Here is a 24,460-nt window from a genome sequence, read left to right on the forward strand (position 1 = left end):
AGGTCCACCCTAGGATGAAGTGGTGTCTACTGTTGAATTGATGAGCTCCTGTTTATTAACCTACTGGAGTTTCATTTTTCTCTTAGCCTTCAGGAAGCTCAGAGCTGTGTTCTGTGCTCAGTGGTAACATATTTCCTTGACTCTGATTTTTAAAAATATTATTTTTCTGGCCGGGTGCCGTGGCTCATCCCAGCACTTTTGGATTACCTGACGTCAGGAGTTCAAAAACCAGCCTGACCAACACGGTGAAACTCCTTCTCTACTACAAAAATTAGCTGGGCGTGGCGGCCAGCGCCTGTAATCCCAGCTACTCAGGAGGTTGAGGCAGGAGAATCACTTGAACCTCGGAAGCGGAGGTTGCAGTGAGCCGAGAGTGTGCCATTGCACTCCCGCCTGGCAACAGAGTGAAACTCCTTCTCAAAAATAAAACAAAACAAAACAAAAAAACTTTCTAGGCATGCCTCTTATTCAAACAGCTTTTACAAATAGTCTCTTATTACTTGTTTATTATTATGAATTTTACGCCCATTTTAATGCCATACAATTTCACTGCTGTATGCTTTAGTGTAAACTATGTCAAATCCTTTTGCCGGTACGTGGAGTTTAAATTCTAAATAAAATGAGAAGCGATCAATAAAAGCGAAGAATCTGAGGACTTGAGTGGTGGTGGAGATTTTCCAGAATTATTAGTGCAGAAAATTAATTTCGATGTTTTAGTGCATATGATTGTAAATAATGCCTTTTACTCAAAATAATACTGTATTGAATTCAGGGGAGGGAATCTGATTTTACTTTCAACATCTGCTAGTAAATAAAAAAACATTTCACAACCTTATAAAGTAACAGTGCTAGCCTGGGCCTGATCATTGCATATGTTATCACTGAAGATGATATTGTATTAAGTACCGAATTGAACTGTTCATGAACAGTGAGATTTTTATTTTGAGCTGAACCTAAATCTGATTTTAAAGAAATCCCTGTCGCGCTTTTGTGCCCTCCGGGTTTCTGATTTCCACTGTGCGTCCTCCAAGGGCATCTCCCAGAAGGGGGCTGGGCTCATTAACTCGGCGACGCTGCAAAGCGTTTGTTCCTGCCTTCACGGCCCTTCCGCGGTCTCCCAAGGAGACAAGTGGAATGCCCACCAAGTCATGCTTTTCCATTACTCATTCCGCCTTCTCTCCCGAGGTGGCGCGTGGGAGGTGTTGCGCTCGGGTGCGGTAAGAACAGGCCCGGCAGCTTCCCGCGGGCTGCGCTCATCCCTTCGCGGGGTTCCGCTCCCACACGCCGCGTTCGGCCGGTTCCGCCCGCGAGGTGTTTTCCAGACGGACAATGACTCCACTCGCGACGCCTCCCATGTTGATCCCAGCTCCTCCGCGAGCATCTGGACCCCTGGGCCCCGCCTCGCTCTACTCAGTCAATCTTTTGTCCCCGGATGAGGAGGATTATCGGGGTGGGCTGGGCACGGCTGATGCCGACGAACGCCCTTGGGGTCACCGGGGAGGGAACTCCGGCTCCGGCTTTGGCCAGCCCCGCACCCCTACATCGCGCCGGCACCGGGGCCACCAGGGGGCGCTCACATTCATGCATCTCGCCGGCCCCCCGGGGCCACCAGGGGGCGCTCGGGCGTCCCTGCAGCCCCCGGCAGCCGCCCTGCTCCCCGTCTCCCCCTGCGATTGGCCCGCTTCCTCGAGCTCCGCTCTGTGATTGGCTGTAGTCCCCGTCCGTCGCGGGCGCCGGGGCGGGCCGAGGTGACGCGCAGAGGCCCAGCTCGGGGCGGTGTCCCGCGCCGGCGACCGCGGGCGGAGTTTCGCGAGGACCGACGCGAGGCAGTCTGACGGCAGCGCTCCTGGGAGCCGCTCCCAGTCCTCCGCAGCCGTCCCCGCCGGCCGTCGCCGCGTCCCGGCCTCCAGCACTCGCGCTCTCCCGCCCGCCGCCCACCTCCCACCTCGATGCGGAGCCGGGCTGCTGCGTGATGGGGCTGCAGAGCGGCGCCCTGCGGCTTGCGGCGGCCGCTGCTCGCGCTGAGGTGCGTCGGTGCCCGGCCCTCTGCGCCCCCGCGCGCCGCGGCTCCTGTTGACCCGGTCTGCCCGTCGGTCCGCGCCGCGGCTGAGGTAAGGCGGCCGGGCGGGGGTTGGCGCCGCGGCCGCCGGAGCGGAGAGGGGGTCGCTCCCGCGGTGGGCAGCGGCTGGGCTGGGGGCCGGGCGGGGTCTGGCGGGAGGAAGCGCGGGGCGGGGGGCTGGGTGCGGGAGCCTCGCCCTCTGGGGTGGAAACCCCTCCCTCGGCCAGCTGCGAGTCCCGGGCTGGCGTCCAGCGGCCGGCTGGGGCCCCCGCAGTGCCCCGCACCGGCCCTCCGTTTGCCCTGCGCTGCCAGGCTCCGGCTGTGCCCAGCGCCCTCCGGACCCGCCGCTGCCTGGCGGTTTCCTGGGCTCAGCGCACGTTGCAGCACGGGGGGATGGCCCCGCTCCGTTTGAAGCCATCGTTTTTTTCCCTTCTCCCTTTTCCCCCTTTATGGTGGGCATCGGGCTTCGGCTGGGAATGTGGGTGGTTATGCCCTTTTGCCAGATGGAGATAGGAAAGGTCATCGCTTGGCACTGGGGGAGCCGAGGGATCGAGGCCTGGAAAGAGGGGTGCGATGGGAAGGGAGGGGGCATGTTGGATGCTGGCCAGGTGTGAGGAAGGCTGGTGTGGTCTCGGCGTTCAGCACCGGGATTACTCGGGCAGCCATGTTGGGAGGATGATCTGACAAATCCTTTAGGAGGCAAGTCCAGTTGCTGGAAGGCACCGAGTGACAGCCCTGGCAGCTTTCAGGGTGACTGGCCAGACCAGAAGCCAAGTTGTGGGGGTTGGGAGGCTGCTTGAGCAAGCTAGTCATTGTTCAGGCAACACAAAACATTCCCGGCCCTAACGCCGGAATGGAGCTTCCAGATCACTTTTTTCCCCCTTGATTGCTAAATGAGCTTCCTAGGTAAACTGCCGTCAAGATTCCATTTTTGTTGGGGTGAAATTCTGTGTTTTGTGTTCATCTGCGTCCAGTGCGGGGGCTGTGGAAGCCGCTGATGCTTTACAGGTGCAAAGGGCAATCTGAGGATTGCTAAGGCCACTGTATCAGTATGGAGGCCTCTAGTAGCCATACAGCATTGGATAGATAGATTTTCATAGTTGCTTAACTTGCAGAGAAGAAGTAAACCAGAGTACTCTGATAGTGGGTGAGGCTTGCGGCTTGCGGCGGCATTTCTGAGGACGCAGGCTGTCATCTTTGTGGAATCTCGAGGTAGCTGAAATTAGATTGTCAACAGATCCCTTGCTCATATCTCTTACTGCTCTGGGCAGCTGTTCTGCCACCACTGAACATTCCGCTTTGTGTCGTGATGTGCCTGATGGAAGTGTGCTGATGAGATTTGAATAATTCTTCAGAGGTGATATGGTGGTTATTTTATTTGAAGGCTGGCATTTTGTCTCCTTAGTTTAGTCAAACCAAATCTAGTTCTTGTCTTCCTCTAAGAAGTGAGGTGGTGCTTTCTGATTACGTTGGCATGGTTGTTGGATTATGGAGCAAGTGGAGTTGTGAATGTGCCGTTTGAGGATGGAAAGTGAGAATTGTACTTAGGTTGGTGGAAAGCGGGTCCTGGAGATGATCAGTAACTGGGTTCAGCCTGAGTCTGTAGCTCTCTCCTTTCCTACATCCTAGATGTAGGATGTGGGGAGATGTTATGCCTGCTTTCTTCTTTGTGACCTTTGCTTTCATTCAAATTCAATTTCTTAATTAATAAATTATCATAACTTTTTTTTTTTTCCTTTGCAATGGCCTATGGAAAATTCTCATAACTTCTTAAGTTGAACTATTTAAAAAATTTTGGGCTGGGTGTGGTGGCTCATGCCTTGTAATCCCAACACTTTGGGAGGCTGAGGCAGGAGGATCCTTTGAGCTCAGGAGTTCGAGACCACCGTGGGCAACACAGTGGGGCTCTGTCTCTACAAAAATAAATAAATAGCTGGGCATGGTGGCTCATGCCTGCTGTAGTAGTCCCAGCTGTTTGGGAGGCTGAGGTGGCAGGATTGCTTGTGGCCAGCCTGGGCAACAGCAAGACTCTGGCTCAGACAAAAACAAACCAACCATAAAAAAACCAAACTCCCCCCATATATATATGTATATATATATATATACATATATATATGTGTATATATATGTAAATTTAAAAACATTGGATAAGTTTTGCTAAGCAGTCTTAACACACTATGTTTTGTTAAAACTTGTTGAATCAAATGTAGCTTCAACAGAAACTAGTGCTTTTTGCATTACACTAATATAAATATAGAATGTCTGTTTTGAAATTCCATGCCCTAAGTTAGAAATACTTCTAAGTTTTTAATTTTTAGAGTTACTTTAGTATAAAGATCTGAACATTTTTGATTAAAAATAATTTCAGTATTTGGTACATAAAAATCAGACCTGATTGTGAATCTGAGACAGAGGCTACATTTTGACTGTGTGCTGCTCTGCTCTGATGAGTGTTTTTCCAAAATTTATCCAATTAAGTACAGCTTTTAAGGCTTAGAACAGACTGTTTCCTTTTCAAGACCAGATATGAATGCACTTTTCCTTTTTTCTCTCTTTCTTCTTTGCCATTTTGATTTTGTGCAGGGAATAAATGTCCAAGAAAGTCTGCCAACTGAGTCTTTCTTAAGGCCAAAGCTTTCTAGGCCATTTTCCCACTGTGGTCTTGTCCTGGGTACAAAGTAAAGGACAATGGGCCCCCTGCCTTCCTGTTTGTAATCCCCTTCCCGGGCTGTTAATCATAGTAGATCTTTTCCAGGAGGAAGCATATCCTTTCGTCTTGTAAACTAACATGATATAATTTCATAATGCTCTGAAGTTAAAGATATTTTATATCTATTTCATGTATTTCTCTTGGAAAGATGGCCTTATTTGAACAGATACTGTTGAATTTCTGGATTCCGTGAAAGAGAATGAATAAATATGCATACTACTTGAACTTTTTTTGTGCAGCTTATCAGGATAGAAGAGAAATTAAACAGATGTGACTGTGGTAGGAAAAACCTGCAAAGGGTGCCTTGGGCTGGACACAGTGGCTCACATCTGTAATCCCAGTGCTTTGGGAGGCTCAGGCAGGAGGATCACTTCACATTAAGAGTTTAAGACAAGCATGGGCAACATAGCAGGACTCCCATCTCTACAAACAAAACAAAACAAAACAAAACTGGGTGTGGGGATCTGTCTGTAGTCCTAGAGCCTCAGGAGGCCACGTTGAGAGGATTGCTTGAGTTTGAGATTAGAGTGAGCTATGATGGTGCCATGGCACTCCACTCTGGGCTCAGACCTTGCCTGTTAAAAATAAAGATAGAAAGATGCCTTGGACTTCTCAGACTTGAACTGTTTGGTTAATGGCCCACTGATTCATTGATGTGCCCTTTTACTATAGGCATTATCTGTTAACTGAGGGTGCATGTAGAGATTTAGTTATTTACCCTCAAGGAACTCATGCTTTACCATTTGTTTCTCTCTTTTTTTTGAGGTGGATTCTTGCTCTGTCACCCAGGCTGGAGTGCATCATTTCACTGCAACCTCCATCTCTGGGATTCAAGTGATTCTCGTGCCTCAGCCTCCTGAGTAGCTGGGACTACAGGCACCCACCAGAATGCCCAGCTAATTTTTGTATTTTTAGTAGAGATGGGCTTTCACCATGTTGGCCAGGCTGGTCTCGAATTCCTAACCTTGTGATCTACCCGCCTCGCCCTCCCAAAGTGCTGGGGTTATAGGCGTGAGCCACCACACCCCGCCTACCATTTCTGTATAGAAATGGTGAAATAAAGTTAACTCCAACTCATTTTCATTTTAGTACAATTTAGTGTCCTGATGTGGTTTCCGTGATTTTCAGTCAGAGCATTTTCAAAACTCTTTGTAATGTTGTATATATGTACTACTGTACTTACTCATTCTCAATTGGTACCTTTATGATTGTCTTGTGGTTTTTTGTATATGTGTTAAGTCACAAGATTGTAAATATTTGATGGATTTTAAAATTTTTTTTTTTTTTTTTTTGAGACGGAGTTTCACTCTTGTTACCCAGGCTGAAGTGCAATGGCGTGATCTCGGCTCACCGCAACCTCCGCCTCCTGGGTTCAGCCACTTCTCCTGTCTCAGCCTCCTGAGTAGCTGGGATTACAGGCACATGCCACCATGCCCAGCTAATTTTTTGTATTTTTCGTAGAGACGGGGTTTCACAATGTTGACCAGGATGGTCTCGATCTCTTGACCTCGTGATCCACCCGCCTCGGCCTCCCGAAGTGCTGGGATTACAGGCTTGAGCCACCGCGCCCGGCCTAAAATATTTTTTATATTTAATATCACATTGTTTATACCAAAGCATACCATTCAGCCATACCATTGCCCTTTTTGTTCCCCTTGAGACAGGCTCTTACTCTACTGCCCAGGCTGGAGTGCAGTGGTACAGCCATGACTCACTGCAACCTCGTGTCTCAGTCTCGCAAGTAGTTGGGACTACAGGCATGCACTATCGTGCTGAGCTAATTTTTAAATGTTTGTAGAGATGGCAGTCTCACTATATTGCCCAGCCTGGGCAATATAGTGAACTCCTGAACTCAAGTGATCCTCCCAACTCAGCCTTCCAAAGTGGTGGGATTATAGGCATGAGCCACTGAGCCCAGTCCCATTGCTCTATTTGATTACTGTATTGTTGGCTTAGTTTTCTCTTTCATCTAGATTTTGACATCATCTTGCCAGATGTCAGTGACTGTATGAATAAACAATAACAGAAACAACAATAGTGATAAAATAGCTTACTCATACTGAGCACTTTCTGTGTGCCAGGTTCTTTTCTAAGCACTTTACATATCTTAACTAATTTAATCCTGATAGCAGCCATATAAAATAGATACTGTTATTATTACCATTTTACAAATGAAACTAAAACAGGCCAAGTGACTGCCCCAGGGTCATTAGCACTAGTAAGAAACCACTATGCTGAGCTTCCTTTGTAACTACCCTTAACCTTAAAATTCCTTGAATTCAGCTCAAGCAAACATTGGCTTCATTCTGCTCCAGTTGTTTAGTATTATGGCCATATCCTTTAACTTGTCATCACTTTAAGGTCTCAAATTCACCTTTAGTTCTTAAACTGTGATAATTTATAGCATTCACTTTCATGATCACTTTATGCCTCTTCTCCTTTAAGTCTCCTAATCCATCAGCCTCTTCTAGATTTTACTTTTCCTTCCTTTTCTATACTATGACCTCTGGGTTGCATTGCCTGTAGTTTTTATTTTTATTATTCTTCAGGACTCACTATGTAGAAGCCAGCCTCACATCATTCTCACCATCCAGACCCGCCATTCTTACTCTCTGTCATGGGGAAACCTACATAGTGCTGGGAATTAGTGCCACAGTTAATGTGTTGTCTGAGGTCACCCTTAAATCTGTCTTTGTTCTCTGTGGGAGCAGTTCTGCTTAGTTCTCTCCGCATTTCTCCACAGTTGCTATTATAATATCTGGACCCTTTGACTCAAACATCTCACTGCCCCATGCTTGGCAGAATATCTCGCCTGCCACCTCATAGGAAAAAAGGGCATGAACTCTGAGCTTTCCCTTCCCCTGCTTAGAGACTTCTCTGCCCTCCTTGCATTCTTTCTTCCAGTGTGAGAAAGAGGATACACTCTGGGCCCGTGTTAGGGATGGCACTGTTCTAATCTCTAGGGACTTGCTGTATTGGTTACTCTTCTTTTCCCTGCAGTACTTCCCCACTGTTCTTTGTTTAGTTTTGTTTTGTTTTGTTTTTGAGTTGGAGTTTCGCTGGTTGCCCAGGCTGGAGCGCAATGGTGCAATCTCAGCTCAGCGTGAACTCGGCTCACAGCCTCCTCTGCCTCCCGGTTTCAAGCAATTCTCCTGCCTCAGCCTCCCGAGTAGCTGGGATTACAGGCATGTGCCACGACACCCGGTTAATTTTTTGTATTTTTAGTAGAGATGGAGTTTTTCCATGTTGGTCAGGCTGTTCTTGAACTCCCAACCTCAGGTGATTCGTCCACCTTGGCCTCCCAAAGTGCTGGGATTACAGGTGTGAGCCACTGCGCTGGCCTTTTTTTTTTTTTTTTTTTTTTTTTTCAGATAGAGTCTTGCTCTGTCACCAGACTGGAGGGCAGTGGCCTGATCTCGGCTCATTGCAACCTCTGCTTCCTGGATTTAAACAATTCTCCTGCCTCAGCGTCCTGAGTAGCTGGGATTACAAATGTGTGCAACCACACCTGGCTAATTTTTTTATTTTTATTTTTTATTTAATTTTTGTATTTTTTAGTAGAGATATGGTTTCACTATATTGGCCAGGCTGGTCTTGAACTCCTGACCTCAGGTTATCCACCCACCTTGGCTTTCCAAAGATCTGAGATCACAGGTGTGAGCCATTGTGCCCAGCCTTGCCTGCTGTTCTTGAACAAACCAGGCACAGTCCTACCACGGGGCCCTTGCTCTTACTCTTTTTCGTTTTTTTTTTTTTTTCTTTTGAGACAGAGTCTTGCCGTGTCTCCCAGGCTGGCGTGCAGAGGCGCAATCTTGGCTTACTGCAGTCTTTGCCTCCTAGGTTCAAGCAATTCTGCTGCCTCAGCCTTCTGAGTAGCTGGAATTACAGGTGCCTGCCACCATACCAAGCTAATTTTTATATTTTTAGTAGAGACAGGGTTTCACTATGTTGGCCAGGCTGGTCTCGAATTCTTGACCTCAGGTAATCCATCTGCCTCAGCCTCCCAGAGAGCTGAGATTATTGGTGTGAGCCCTGGTACCTGGCCACTCTTACTCTTTCTTCTGCCTGGAATACTATTCTCTGGAATCTGCTTGGCTGACTGCTTCACCTCTTTCAAGTCTTTGCTTAAATCTCAGCATGTCAGCAGGCCCGCCCTGACCTCATTTACGCACCTGTACAGCACTCCTTCCCACCATAGGCTTGATGCCCCTGACTTTGCTGCACTCCTCCCACCCCATCATGCTGATTACATTCTCTATTCTCTACAGCTGATTTATTATTTTTATTGTCCTCCCTCTCCCTACTAGAATATAAGTTCCTCCATGGCAAGGAGGTTTATCTTTTTTTGTTCACTGACTTTTCCCCCCAGGAACTACCTGTTTCATTGTAGCACCCAGTAAATAAAGATAAAGTGTGAATAAAGTTGAAAAAAGTATAGAAATGTGTAAGTCTTTACTATTATAAATAAAGAATGGGGAAGGAAAAACTTTCCTTCATTTCTGTTCATTCCAATAAAATCCTTCATTCCCATTTGCTTTCTCCTGTTCATCATAGCCAGGCTCTGGCAGTATCATGGATATTTGCATTTCCCACTTCCATGCCAACTCACTGTAGACGGGCTTCAGTGTTCCCTCTTGCCCCCTACTTCATGGGTACTGCCCTTGTTCTGGTTTCCAGCCTTTATTGCCAAAACCAGGGGGTGCACTTCACGCTTTTGCAGTATTAAGTGTATTAATTCATTTTGTTTTTTCCTTCCTTGAACTTTTGGCTACTTCTGTTTGTGGGCTGGTTTCAGTCTTCTGAACCTGTGATTTTTCTAGCCACTCACATGGCTATTAAATTCATTCAACACAAATCTTTGTGTAACTTTATTTATTTATTTATTAGACAGAGTGTCTCCCTGTTGCCAAGGCTGGAGTGCAGTGCCGCGACCTCAACTCAGTGCAGCCTTCATCTCCCGGGTTCAAGTGATTCTCCTGCCTCAGCCTCCCAAGTAGCTGGGATTACAGTCATGTACCACCATACCCAGCTAATTTTTGTATTTTTAGTAGAGACAGAACTAAAATTTTGTATTTTAGTTTTCACCATGTTGGCCAGACTGGTCTCAAACTCCTGACCTCAAGTGATCCGTCTGCCTCGGCCTCCTAAAGTGCTGGGATTACAGACATGAGCCGCCATGCTTGGCCGATCATTGTGTAACATTTCAAAGCTTGCTGAGTTATTTGGTTTTATTTGTTTTTAGGAACTAGAACTTTGACTATATGACATATTTCCAATGTTAAATAGCAGAATAGGGTATTATAGGATGTTTTTATATATTTATAATTTATACCCGTTACTACTTCTAGGAAGGATTTGAGCAGTTTATCACAAATATATATATACAGTAAGGCTATTAAAATATAAATAAAGAAATAAATAACAAGAAGAAAAAGTAAATATATAGGTTGCCTAGGCTAATGTGGTTATTGTAATTTAATTTGGAAACATGGAATTCAATGCAAAAAGAGATAAATTGTACAATTTTCATTCTGGTAAATGAAAGCCTAATAGTTTGTTAAGAGAAACTTTTTTTCCCTAGTATTAAATTCTGAAGATGTTCTAAAAGGAAGTTGGTTTAAACATCCTGATACAAAGAGATACATACTAGGGCTGGGCACAGTGGCTCACATCGCTAATCCCAGCAGTTTAGAAGGCCGAGGTGAGAGGATTGTTTGCGCCCAATAGTTTGAGATCAGCCTTGGCAGTGAAGCAAGACCTCATCTCTGTTAAAAATAAAATTAGCTAGGTGTGGTGGCATGTGCCTGCAGTTCCAGCAACTCCAGAGGCTGAGCGAGGAGGATTGCTTGAGCCTGGGAGATTGAGGCTGCAGTGAACTGTGATTGTTCTACTGTACTCCAGCCTGGGCAACAGAGTGAGACTCTGTCTCGATAGATAGATAGATAGATAGATAGATAGATAGATACTAAATGTTTTCAACAGGTTTTTTTAAGTAAAAGGAAGAAATGTTCTTCAAATACCTTTAAAAAATAAAAATAAAAAAATAAACAGGGTAGTGATGCATGAGTGTAGCCCAGCTACTCCTGAGGCTGATGTGAAAGGATTGCTTGAGCCAAGGTGTTTGAGGCTGAGCTTCCATCACACCACCGCACTCCATCCTGGGGGGTGAAAAAGTGAGAACCTTTTTTTCTTTTTGAGATGGAGTTTCACTCTTGTCACCTAGGCTGTAGCACAGTGGCACCATCTTGGCTCACTGCAGCCTCCACGTCCCAGGTTCAAGTGATTCTCCTGCCTCAGCCTCCTGAGTAGCTGGGATGATAGATGCCTGCCACCAAGCCCAGCTAAGTTTTGTATTTTTAGTAGAGATGGGGTTTTACCATGTTGGCTAGGAGGTCTCGGGCTCCTGACCTTAGGTGATCCACCCATCTCAGCCTCCCAAAGTGCTGTGATTACAGGCATGAGCCACCCTGCCTGGCCAGATAGTAGTTAAAAGAAAAAGAAGGCGGTGGCACACGCCTGTAATCCCAGCACTTCGGGTGGCCAAGGTGGGTGGATCACAAGGTCAAGAGACAGAGTCTTTCTCTGTTGCCAGGCTAGAGGGCAGTGGTGTGATCTCAGCTCACTGCAACCCCCATCTCCTGGCTTCAAGCCATTCTCGTGTCTTAGCCTCCCAAGTAGCTGGGGCTACAGGGTGCACCAACATGCCCAGTTAATTTTTGTATTTTTAGTAGAGACAGGGTTTCACCATGTTGGCCAGGGTGGTGTTGATCTCTTGACCTCGTGATCCACCCGCCTGGGCCTCCCAAAGTGCTGGGATTACAGGCATGAGCCACTGCGCCCTGCCTGCTTTTCTAATACATGATTCATTTTGAACTTCCACAGCATGGCCCATGGTTAACTTTTATCCATAGCGTCAAAAATCAAGAATAGATAGAGACTGCGTGCACGCTTGCACACACACACCCTAATTCTTAAATTTTTGGGGGCCATTTAGTATCCATTGTCAGCAGCAGCACAAGGTTTGGTTCTAAAACCTGCGTGGTCTTCATGAAAAGTATTGGACTGAGAGATGCAAAAATGTGATATAAGAAGCACTTTTTCATAGAATCTCAAAAGGTGATCTCTAGCTGCAAACATTTATTTTTCAGTATCCATTTGTTCTTTTTTTTTTTTTTTTTTTTTTGAGATGGAGTTTCACTCTTGTTACCCAGGCTGGAGTGCAATGGCGCAATCTCGGCTCACCGCAACCTCCGCCTCCTGGGTTCAGGCAATTCTCCAGCCTCAACCTCTTGAGTAGCTGGGATTACAGGCACGCGCCACCATGCCCAGCTAATGTTTTGTATTTTTAGTAGAGACGGGGTTTCACCAGATTGACCAGGATGGTCTCGATCTCTTGACCTCGTGATCCACCCACCTCGGCCTCCTGAAGTGCTGGGATTACAGGCTTGAGGCACCGTGCCCGGCCATTTGTTCTTTAAATTAAAACTTATGCTTTAAAATGTAATTCAGGGGAAAAGATTATCTTTTGAATAGCTACTTGTTATAAATTTTGTATAACAAACTGTGCTAATATTGAATTTATGTAGACAGAGTCTCGATCTGTTGCCCAGGTTGGAGTGCAGTGATGCAATCTTGGCTCACTGCAACCTCTGCCTCCCGGGTTCAAGCCATTCTCATACCTCAGCCTCCCAAGTAACTGGGACTACAGATGGGTGCCACCACACCAGCTAATTCTAATATGGAATTTAAAAGACCAGATTTCTGTTTAATTCTAAAAAAAAGTACTGAATAAAAATATCAGTATATGAGAGGTGAGTGAACTGCTGACTGCAACATAGGGGCAGAATGAAATAAATGGAAAAGTGTGGAATCAGTAGAGCAATGTTAGGGAGCAGAGACAAAAGAGGATAAGCCTTTTTATTAAGGAATGAATTCATGCTTCTTGCTCCATGGTCTCATTTGACCTTGTCCTTGAAAGATGTGGACTTATAATAGGTTGAGAAGGGAGACTGGGCTTCTAGGAAACCATGTGTATAGTGTAGGAAGGTAGTGGCTAGTGGAGAAGAAGTCTTAGAGTTGGGGAAGGAAAGCTGAGACTGGGGAAGTAGGTTGGATTGTGGAGGCCCTTGAACTTTTAGGTTATGCTCTGAGGCTGTGGCAGCCAAGTGAAGGGTTTTGTTGTTGTTTTTATTTGACCTAGTCTCCCTCTGTTGCCAGGCTGAAATGCAGTGGCGTGATTTTGGCTCACTGCAACCTCTGCCTCCTGGGTTTGAGCAATTCTCTGCCTCAGCCTCTCCTGAGTAGTTGGGATTACAGGCACCTGCCACAATTCCTGGATAATTTTTGTATTTTTAGTAGAGATGAGGTTTCACCATCTTGGCCAGGCTGATCTTGAACTCCTGAGCTCGTGATCTACCTGTCTTGGCCTCCCAAAGTGCTGGGATTACAGTCCTGAGCCACTGTGCCTGGCCGTTTAAGTGAAGGTTTTTAAGGAGAAGAAATGACGTGAACTGATCATTTTTTAAGAAATATAATACTAACTGTTTTCTATAGAGAAGGGATTTTAGAAACACAAACCAACCAAAAAACTAGTATTATTTCATTCTTGTTTCTCACTTTGCTAAAAGATCAGTTTGAGTCTTTTCCTTAGAAGACCAAAGTGCCTTTGAGGGCTAGTGGGAATTCCACAGGTCAAAATTAAGCAATTGGACAAAAATTGAGAAAAATTCAAATGAATTAGACCTAAATATATTATTGTCTCTTTAATATTAGTGAATGCTTCTGGAATTTTTGCTCCATTCCGCTTTCCTAATGCTTCTATTTGTATGTCATAAGGAAAACCGGTCAGAGGAACAGTTTAGAACTCAGGCTGTGTAAGTGATTTAGAGTATGTATGGTTACTCTTCCTACCTGCCTGTCTGCTCTGGCTTTCAAAACTTGGAAGATGTATTTTTTTTTCTAATTATTATTATTATTATTATTATTTTTTGAGACAGAGTTTCGCTCTTGCTACCCAGGCTGGAGTGCAATGGCACGATCTCGGCTCACCGCAACCTCCGCCTTCCGGGTTCAGGCAATTCTCCTGTCTCAGCCTCCTGAGTAGCTGAGATTACAGGCACATACCACCACGCCCAGCTAATTTTTTGTATTTTTAGTAGAGAACAGGGTTTCACCTTGTTGACCAGAATGGTCTCAATCTCTTGACCTTGTGATCCACCCGCCTCGGCCTCCCAAAGTGCTGGGATTACAGGCTTGAGCTTTTTGCTAATTATTAAGAAGTGTTGTTTTCCTTTAACTTCTTAAAAATACTCTGTAGGCCGGGCACGGTGGCTCACGCGTGTAATATGACACTTTGGGAAGCTGAGTCAGGCAGATCACAAGGTCAGGAGATTGAGACCATCTTGGCTAACACGGTGAAACCCCATCTCTACTAAAAATACAAAAAAGCAGCCGGGAGTGGTGGCACACACTTGTAATCACAGCTACTCGGGAGTCTTAAGCAGGAGAATTTCTTGAACCCAGGAGGCTATGGTTGCAGTGAGCCAAAATTGCACCACTGCACTCCAGCTTGAGCGCCAGAGCAAGACTGGGTCTCAAAAAAAAAAAAAAAGAAAAACTTTGTAAAATTATTGTTTCTTGCTGGATTTTAAACTTGATTTCAGATTTACATAAGTAATTCTTTAAAGGAGCAGGGAGTTTTGAAGCTGTAAGTCTTTGATGGGTGTCTATTATAAAAGAGATAGTGTTTATAGTAGTAGAGAAGTAAGAGAATAACTTTCTGTAGTTGACGTAACTATAGCTTCCAATGACTGGATAAAATTTTCACTAAATTGTGAAGACAGTTGCAAGTTTTATCATGGGACAGTTAGATCACAAAAAATGTTTAGGTTTGGTTGTTTTGGGAAAGTAATTAAAATATGTATATATATATATATATATATATATATAGAGGTATCTCTCTATATATGTATTTTTAAATTACTCTCCCAAAAACATATATATATATATATATATATATATATATATAGATCTGTATAGATATCTAGATATCTATAGAGAGAGAAGCGAGATACCTGTATCGATCGATATAGATATATCTATAGAGATATCGATCAATATCTCGCTTCTAAAAAGGATAGCTATTATTAGGACACCACCATGTCCAGCTAATTTTTGTATTTTTTTGTAGAGATAGGGTTTTGCATGTTGCCTGGGCTGGTCTTGAACTCCTGGGTTCAAGCCATCTGCCTGCCTTGACCTCCCAAAGTGCCAGAATTATTAGCACATGTGAGCCAGAGTGTAGTGTGGTCATGGTTTTTTTGTTTTTTGTATTTTTTGAGATGGAGTCTTGTTCTGTTGCCCAGGCTGAAGTGCAGTGGGGTGATCTTGGCTCACTGTGACCTCTGCCTCCTGTGATCAGGTGATTCTCCTGCCTCAGCCTCCCAAGTAGCTGGTATTTACAGACCTGTGCCACGACACCTGGCTAATTTTTTGTATTTTTAGTAGAGACAGGGTTTCACCGTGTTAGCCAGGATGGTCTCAGAATCTTCTGACCTTGTGATCTGCCCGCCTCAGCCTCCCAAAGTGCTGGGATTACAAGCGTGAGTCACTGCACCCAGCCTGTTTTGTGTGTTTTATTTTTTTAATTTCAGAGATAGTCTCGGTTCTGTTGTCCAAGCTGGAGTACGTGATGGAATCATGGCCGATTGCAGCCTCAGCCTCCTGGGCTAAAGTGATCCTTCCACCTCAGCCTCTTGAGTACCTGGGTTTACTGGTGCATGCCACCACACCCAGCTAATTTAAACAAAAATTTTTTTGGTAGAAACAGTGTCTTAATACGTTGCCCAGGCTGATCTTGAACTTCTGGCCTCAAGCGATTCTTTCACCTCAGCTTCCCAAAGTGTTTGGATTATAGGCATGAGGTGCCATGCCTGGCCCCAATTTATGTTATTTATTTAATGCTATTTAAATGTTAGTCTGTTGACATACAGTAAATAGGAATTCAACCAAGAAAATTAACTGTTGTATTCAACACCCATCCTGTGTTGTAGCAGCTGTCCCCATCCTTTTTGTCCCCTGGGATTGGTTTTGTGGAATGTAGTTTTTCCACAGATGGGTCTTGGGAGATGGTCTCAGGATCAAACTACACCTCAGGTCATCAGGTATTAGTTAGGTTCTCATAAGGAGCATGCAACCTAGATCCCTCACATGCACAGTAAGGTTTGTACTTCTCTGAGAATCTGATGCCACCACTGATCTCACAGGAGAAGGAGCTCAGGCAGTAATGCTCACTTGCTCACCGCTCACCTCACCTGCCGTGTGGCCCAGTTTTTAACAGGCCACAGACCCGTACCACTCTGTGGTCCAGGAGTTGGGGACTCCTCTTGCAGGGGATTAGAAACTTGACTAAGGCCTGGTGTGTTGGGATGTACCTGTAGTCCCAGCCACTCAAGGCTGAGGCTGCAGTGATGTGAGATGGTTCCACTGCACTCTAGTCTGGGTAGACAGGGTGAGGCCTTGTCTCAAACAAACAAAAAATTAGCCGGGCATGTGGTGCATGCCTGTAGCTCCAGCTACTCGGGAAACTGAGGCAGGAAAATCACTTGAGCCTGGGAGTTTGAGGCTGAAGTGAGCCAAGATTCCCTTGACAGAGCAAGACTCTGAAAAAACAGCAACAAAAAGTAATTTATTCTGCCTTGGGTAAGGTCAATGATTTGAAAAGTGTTAAATGGAAAAGCAATTGTATTTGGTTTTGGGAGTGGGGAGAATCCATGAAGACTTTAGACAGGTAGCAAGTAAGAAGGTTCTGGAAGAATAAATTGGAATTTGGAAAGAACAAGATAAAGGACATAGTTAGGGAAGGGAACGTTGGAGCAAAAACACAGGGGCAGACAAACTTGGCATGCATTCTGGAAGCCCTGTGGTGGGTGGTTGTGAAGGAATGTGGCTGGAAGGCAGTGTTCATGTGAGCTTGTAAAAAATAGGTGGTTTATATTGCAGAACACTTTGAATGCCATTGTGGGGAGTTCAGTCATTGCTTGGTATATGGAAGGGGAACTCTGAGGATTTTGAAGTGGACAATGATAAAAATAGATCCGAACTTCAGGAAGGTGAATTTTGGCAATATTGTGTGGTACAGATAGGGCACATGAAAAGGGATAATGGGACTAGTTGGATAACTGTGGTAAAGATAATAAAAAATATTTTTTAAAAAGAAAATGGGGATATTGTATAGTATGGATAGGGTAGGAGGAAGAGAGAGAAAGCTGGTTAAGAAGACCTTGGATGATAAGTATTGAAAGCCTAAAATATAATGGTGGTGGTAGAAATGGAGAGATTTTATAGATTTAAGACCTGTAATTTAGTGACTGGTTAGATGGATAGACAAAGCAAGCTGTTAGCCTGTGTGGGAACAGCAGAATGGTGAGAACATTAAAAAGAAATAGAAAGGAAGCGGAAGAGCTAGTGTTTGGGGGAGAGGTGTTTTGGCTTTAGTTGTATGAGGTTGAATGAAATACTGGAAGGATATAGCTAGGTAGAGGAGTCAAGTAGTCTATAGAAAAATATATGTGTGGGGACATGAGGTATTAGAGATGTTAATGTTTTAGTTCATAGTTAAAGATACATAGTACTTTATATCTAAAGCCCACCAAGGAGGTTTCAACCTTTCTTGTCTTGTTTATGGCATTGAACACTTTGGTACGTCTTAGATAGAACACAAAAGAAAGTTTTGTTTTTTAAAATTTAAATATCAATGGTATTCAACAACTATCAACATTTTGGCAATCTTGTTCTGTCATTCCCTAACAAATTCCTTAATATCATCTAATACCCAGACTATCTTCAGACTACCCTGGTTATCTAAAAATTTTATTTTTAGGCCAGGCATGTTGATTCACACCTGTAATACCAGCACTCGGAGGCTGAGTGGCAGATTGCATGAGTGCAGCAGTTCGAGACCAGCCTGGGCAACATAGCGAAATCCTGCCCCTACTAAAAATATAAAAGTATAAAAAATTAGCCAGGCAGATGTGGTGGCATGTGCCTGTAATCCCAGCTACTGGCGGAGGTGGGAGAATCACCTGAGCCCAGAAGGTTGGGCTGCAGTAAGCTGAGATTGCGCCAGTGTGTTCCTCACCCTGGGCAACCAGAGTGAGAACCTGTCTCTAAAAAAAAAAGTACTTTACACATTTTCTTGATTGAAAACTCATTGTACTTGGTTGTAAATACGTACTTGGATAAATAGTGATAAAGTCTTTTTTATAACACTCTCTCCCCAATTATGCTATTTGAAGAAACTGGCTAATTTGTTTTGTAGATTGTTTCATATTCTATATTTGCCTTATTACCTCTTTGATGTCTTTGATGTGTCATCTGAGTTGCTTCTTTCCTTCTTTTATGTCTTCTAAACTGGTAGTCAGATCTAAAGCGTGGTTTTATTCAGTGCTTAGTTTTTAAAAACGTCTTTATTTTAAGGGGAGTAGGGCAAGAATACTTACTAAGCTGTATATTTATTTTGTTCGAGACGACCCTGGCCAATGTGGTGAAACCCCATCTCTACTAAAAACACAAAAATTATTCAGACATGGTGTCATGCACCTGTAATCCCAGCTGCTTGAGAGGCTGAGGCAGGAGAATTGCTTGAACCTTGGAGATTGAGGCTTCAGTGAGCAGAGAACATGCCACTACACTGCAGCCTGGGTGACAAGAGCGAAACTCTGTCTCAAAAAAAAAAAAAAAAAAAAAAGGGGGGGGTGTTGGGAAAAGGTAACATTCTAATTCTTTAATTTCTTCTACATTTATTAGCTAGAATTTTTCGTGAAGGACTTAACCCTCAGCTGGGCGCGGTGGTTCACGCCTGTAATCCTAGCCCTTTGAGGAGCAGAGGTGGGCGGATCACCCAAGGTCAGGAGTTTGAGACTAGCCTGGCCAACACGGTGAAACCCCATCTCTACTAAAAATACAGAAATTAGCTGGGTGTGGTGGTGGGCGCCTGTAACCCCAGCTACTTGGGAAGCTGAGGCAGGAGAATCACTTGAACCAAGGAGGTGGGGATTGCATTGAGCCAAGAGCACGCCACTGCACTCCAGCCTGGGTGACAGAGCAAGACTCTGTCTCAGAAAAAAAAAAAAACAACAAAAAAAAAACAAAAAAAAAAACTTACCCTCATTGACTATTTGTTTATACTAGAATATTTTATACAGGCTATACAGACTAGATGTATACTTAATTCTGTTTTATTTGCTGCTTTCAGAATAATGATTTTTTTCTTTATAACCAATCATCTATTAATGAAGTTTTTTAAAAAGGTATCATAAACTTGTGAATTTATAGATTTGATTTTAAAAAATCAATTTGCAGTCATTTTTTTTTTTTTTTTAACGTATTAACAAGAGAACATTCTTGTAATTGAAAGTGACATTGAAAAAGTCATGCTCTGCAGGGATGATCTTGCCACAGGGTTAAGCAGTGGTTCTTAGCTGGGTGTTTGTAACTTAATCTTTGAAAATTAAACCACACCAACAAATCCAAATCTGGGACCTGTCTGAAAACTGTTAAATACCAGACTAGGGGAGTCTAGACTCCTTTGTTTTTCAAAAGACCCTCCTGTCATTCTGTTTTGTACAACCCTGTTTAAGAACTACTGGATCAAAGACTAAAAGCTCAAAGAACATTCCAGCTACTGCAAGTAACCTAGGTATGTGATAGTAAGGACATGGATTAAGGTAATGTCAGTTGGAATGAGAGGAAGGGAGGGATAGAATAAAGCAACTTCATATCTTAAAAGTTTCCGTATGGTATTTTGTGAATAATGTTGGTAATAATACCAGGTTTCAAAGAGTAGTGACAGAGGTGACTCCAGGATTTATGGTATTGGGGCCTGGGAGAATGCTATTGATAGACCAGGTAAGATTGGCAGAGATTCCTAGTTTAGGGGAGAGAAGATAATGGGTTTTTGGACATGAGGAGAGTTGAGATGATGGCTGTATTTCAAAGGGAATTCTGGGAGGTTGCAGTGTGTTTTACGTCTTGCTCTTCCTGAATGCTTCATTCATTCTCTTGGCTTATTACTCAACTAATGGATATAAGTCATGCTACATTGCTTGGGAAAGTTAATAATGTTGAGGTTTCATTTGATACATGTGATCACAAAAATATTTGATATTTAAAGAATGATCAGTTTATTTTATTTTATTATTTATTTATTTATTTATTTGAGACAGAGTCTCACTCTGTTGCCAGGGTCCAGGTTGGAGTGCAGTGGTGTGATTTCCCCTCACTGCAACCTCTGCCTCCCAGATTCAAGCAATTCTCCTGCCTCAGCCTCCCTAGTAGTTGGGACTACAGGCCCGCACCACCACACCCAGCTAATTTTTCTATTTTAGTGGAGACGGGGTTTCACTATGTTGGCCAGGATGGTCTCGATCTCTTGACCTCGTGATCCACCCACCTTGGCCTCCCAAAACGTTGGGATTACAGGCGTGAGCCACTGTGCCTGGCGAACGATCAGTTTAATGTAAAATGGGAAACAGACTAGAAAAAACATTGTAGCAAATAGAAAAAGATTAATATTAAAAATGTAAACATTTGAAACAGAAACAAAAAAATCAGTAAATTAGGCAAAGGACTTAAACAGATCATTCTTACAACTGGGGGATATATTTCATTAATTCATTTCTTCAACATTTACTGAGCTCTTAACGTCAGGTATTGTTTGTTCTAAATGCTAGCAAACAAGACATGAGATCTCTGAACTTTCTGGTGGTAGAGTGAGAGACAGACAGTGTGAGAGTTGGGCAATGGACATGCTCTAAAAAACAAGAATTTCAAATAGCAGTGATGCTATTAATAAGGGGCCAGAAGTGGTGGCTAACACCTGTAATACCAGCACTTTGGGAGGCTGAGGCAAGCATTTGAGAATAGACCAGGCAACATAACAAGACCTTGTCTCTACAAATAAAATGAAGTATTAGTTGGGTGTGTTGGTGTGTGCTTGTAGTCATAGCTGTTTGGGAGACTGAGGTGGGAGGATTGCTTGAGTCCAGGAGGCAGAGGTTGCAGTGAACCATGATTGTGCCACTGTACTCCAGCCTGGACAGTAGGGCATTGAGGTAGAGAGTGACTTTGGTTTTTATTTCTTCTTTTCTTGGGAACACATTGGTTACAGTGTTGTGTAGTTGGAGGTTAGCATTCCTAATTATCTGGAAAAAATATTGGTTAGATTTAAGTTCTATTGTGGGTTCCTTATAATTGGATTTGTAAATACTTTTCTTTTTTAGATTTTTCTTTTGTTTGGTTATTCTTGAAAAAGTTTTTTATTGGATAGAGTGTAGAGTTTCTCCTGACAAGAAAAATGGGTGCTTTCTTTTTTTTGAGACAGAGTCTCACTCTATCGCCAAGGCTGGAATGCAGTGGCGTGAACTCGGCTCACTACAAACTCTGCCTCCTGGGTTCAAACGATTCTCCACTTCAGCCTCCCGAGTAGCTGAGATTATGGGCATGGTAGCACATGCCTGTAGTCCCAGCTACTCGGGAGGCTGAGGTAGAAGAATCACCTGGCGCTACTGCACTTCAGCCTCAGTGACAGAGTGAGACTCGATCTCAAAAAAAAAAAAAAGTTACTTATTTGGATTCTTGTCACACAATAGTGTTGACTTTGTTCTATGGGGAGGGAAACTATTCCTCTAAAAAATGTTCACATTTTTCCTATTACTTCATTTAGTAATGAAATGTAATGGATTTGACTCTGTCATGAGTCAGTGGCATATCTGAGGGATCTTTGAAGTTAAAGGAGATCACTACTAGTTAAAGGAATTGACTAGAAAGTTTCTTTTATTTTTTGCTATATAATTATGCAATATATACATCATGTAACTAAATGTTTGAAACGATAAATAATGTGTAGAGAGTTCAGTGCACTTTTTTTTTAGATGGCATCTTGCTCTGTTGACCAGGTGGAGTGCAGTGGTGGTATCTCTGCTCATTGCAGCCTCCGCTTTTCAGGTTCAAGCAATTCTCCTGCCTCAGCCTCCTGAGTAGCTGGGATCACAGGCTTGCACCACCATGCCTGGCTAATTTTTGTTTGTATTTTTAGTAGAGATGGGGTTTTACCATCTTGGCCAGGTTGGTCTCGAACTCCTGATCTCAAGTGATCCACCCAGCTCGGCTTTCCAAAGAGCTGGGATTATAGGCATGAGCCACTGTGCCTGGCTCAATGCACTTCTTTAAAGAAAAGTAGTAAGTGGTTTACAAATGGAAAGTTATCTGTTTAAGGAACTTCTTTAACAAATTTTGTGTTTTTCATATATTATTGAAGATCTATCCAGAAACACACACACACACACACACACACACACACACATACACACACATACACACACACACAGAGCGAGAGAGCACGAGCGAGAGTGAGAGAGCGAGAGAGGGAGAGGGAGAGAAAGAGAGATAGCTGTTACTTTGTAGTTATGTTTTTTATTAAGTAGGGACTTTTTAGGTATAAGAAAGAGATAATAGAAAAGGAAAACAACTTTTAGTCTTTAATTTTCTATTTAATAATTTACTGTTAGCAACATAAGATTTGTAGTGGGGGGGCTAGGCACAGTGGTGTGTGCCTGTAGTCTGAGCTACTTGGGAGACTGAGGCAGGGGGATCACTTGAACCCAGGAATTCAAGACCAGCCTGGGCAGCATAACAGGACACCATCTCTAAAAAAGATTTGCACAGGAGAAGAGGGATGAATAAATGGAAACAAAATAGAACTAAGATAGAGTTCTTTTTTTTTTTTTTTTTTGGACGGAGTTTCGCTCTTGTTACCCAGGCTGGAGTGCAATGGCGCAATTTCGGCTCACCGCAACCTCCGCCTCCTGCGTTCAGGCAATTCTCCTGCCTCAGCCTCCTGAGTAGCTGGGATTACAGGCACGCACCACCATGCCCAGCTAATTTTTTTTTTGTATTTTTAGTAGAGACAGGGTTTCACCATGTTGACCAGGATGGTCTTGATCTCTTGACCCTGTGATCCACCCGCCTCGGCCTCCCAAAGTGCTGGGATTACAGGCTTGAGTCACGCGCCTGGCCAGAGTTCTTATACTTAAATTAGCACATGCTTGCTTTAATTTTGACTACCTTGTATGGAATTTTTTTCTTTTTAAAGGAAACTTGGATATAACTTCAAAAGAAGATTTGGTTCTTTATTTCTGGACTGCGTACATATAACAAGGCCATTAAAATGTCGGGAGCCTCAGTGAAGGTGGCTGTCCGGGTAAGGCCCTTCAATTCTCGAGAGACCAGCAAGGAATCCAAATGCATCATTCAGATGCAAGGCAACTCGACCAGTGAGTACATATTGTTTTCTCTCAGCTGTGTATCTTATTTTCCTTTCCTCTTTACCCTGTCTTCATGCTTTGTTCAGAATAGATGAACATTTCTATGTTAACATTTTGAATTTTCCTATTCTGAATGATCCATTGAATGTTTTCCCCTCCGTGGTATTTATTGTAGTATATTTAAATATGGACTATTTTATTCTGTACAGTTGAGAAATCCTGAGTAACTGAACTAATTTAGCAAATGTTTATGCTTTTTAAGTTGAAATCTTAATAAAGGTGTGAACAGTGCTTTTTGCTAAGTCCTAATGTGAAATATACCTACTGAGGCTGCAAGAGTCATTGTTATTCTTTTCAGATTTTAAATAATACTTGAGTTTGCCAAGATGATCTTAGAACTTCTCAGTGGTTGAGTTGAACAATGGATTTAATATATAGTAAACTTATACATTATTACTAAAATTATCAGTAATTACTTCAGAGTTCCTTTATATAATTGCTTAGATGAAAAATGACTTAGGCTGTTTTCTTTTATGCTTGTACTACCAAATTACTTGATATGGATCTATAGGAAAATTATTGGTTAAAATAGAGGTAGGCTCTGCTGTCTTTAAATCTGTACTTTTGTGATAGAACAGAATCATCACCCTTTGAGGCACAGGTTACTGCTGAAGTACACATTCTAATCTCATTAGCTTGTGCTCCGTTTGCCAATATTCTGTGTAGAGGAGTCTACTGGTGGGAATGTTTGTTCCACAAAAATCTAGCTAGATATTGCAGCCCACATTTCAGGTAGTTCACATACAACTTTGAACATTCCATTGCTTATATGCTTCTCTGAACTTGACAAGGCTTGCAACAATCTTTTTTTTTTTTTTTTCAGGGTTAATTCACTTTATTTTTGTTGTATAAAAACCCTATGTTGTAGCTACAGCTGGAGCCTGGATCTTCTGCACAGAGACTTTGGTGTTAGTATTGACAAGATGGTCAGTGATTTCCTGATAGGGAGACTTGGTGAATACAGTCTCCTTCCACAGGTTGGGGATCACATAGCTGTAGATCTTAGAGATGGCATCAAAGGTGGCCTTGGCGAAGTTGCCCAAGATGGCAGTGTAGCCCCAGGCTGAGGTGTAGCAGTCATCGATAGCAGCCATCATGAGCAGCTTCTTGAGCACAGGTGCTGAGATGATGCCAGCTCCCCTGGGTACGGGGATGAGGTGCACCAGCACAGAGGTGCACTAGCACGGAGCTGCAGTGGCCTGTCACCTTGCAAGGGATGGTGTGGGGCTTGATGACCTTGTTCCCCCCAGTAGCTTCTGTGCACGGGAACCATGGAGAGCTTAGCCAGGATGATGGCCCCGCAATGGC

At 43.6% G+C, this 24,460-nt stretch overlaps 1 protein-coding gene across 15 annotated transcripts in view; it reads left to right on the forward strand.

Annotated features, from left to right (window-relative positions):
• The first annotated feature begins 2,005 nt into the window (after positions 1-2,005).
• The window catches only part of KIF1B (kinesin family member 1B), a 183,698-nt gene continuing 161,243 nt past the window's right edge, over positions 2,006-24,460 (forward strand). For 9 of the 15 annotated variants that reach the window (XM_039473782.2, XM_039473784.2, XM_039473793.2 and 6 more), the window contains exons 1-2: positions 2,006-2,111; positions 22,921-23,101. In XM_039473782.2, the coding sequence (XP_039329716.1) occupies positions 22,996-23,101 (106 nt within the window). In that variant the 5' untranslated portion in view covers positions 2,006-2,111; positions 22,921-22,995. The remainder of the gene's footprint in view (positions 2,112-22,920; positions 23,102-24,460) is intronic. The other 6 variants (XM_039473789.2, XM_039473791.2, XM_039473790.2 and 3 more) reach the window with 2 other exon arrangements.

Source organism: Saimiri boliviensis, chromosome 11 (genome assembly GCF_048565385.1).
Source record: "Saimiri boliviensis isolate mSaiBol1 chromosome 11, mSaiBol1.pri, whole genome shotgun sequence".
NCBI classification, from domain to species: domain Eukaryota; kingdom Metazoa; phylum Chordata; class Mammalia; order Primates; family Cebidae; genus Saimiri; species Saimiri boliviensis.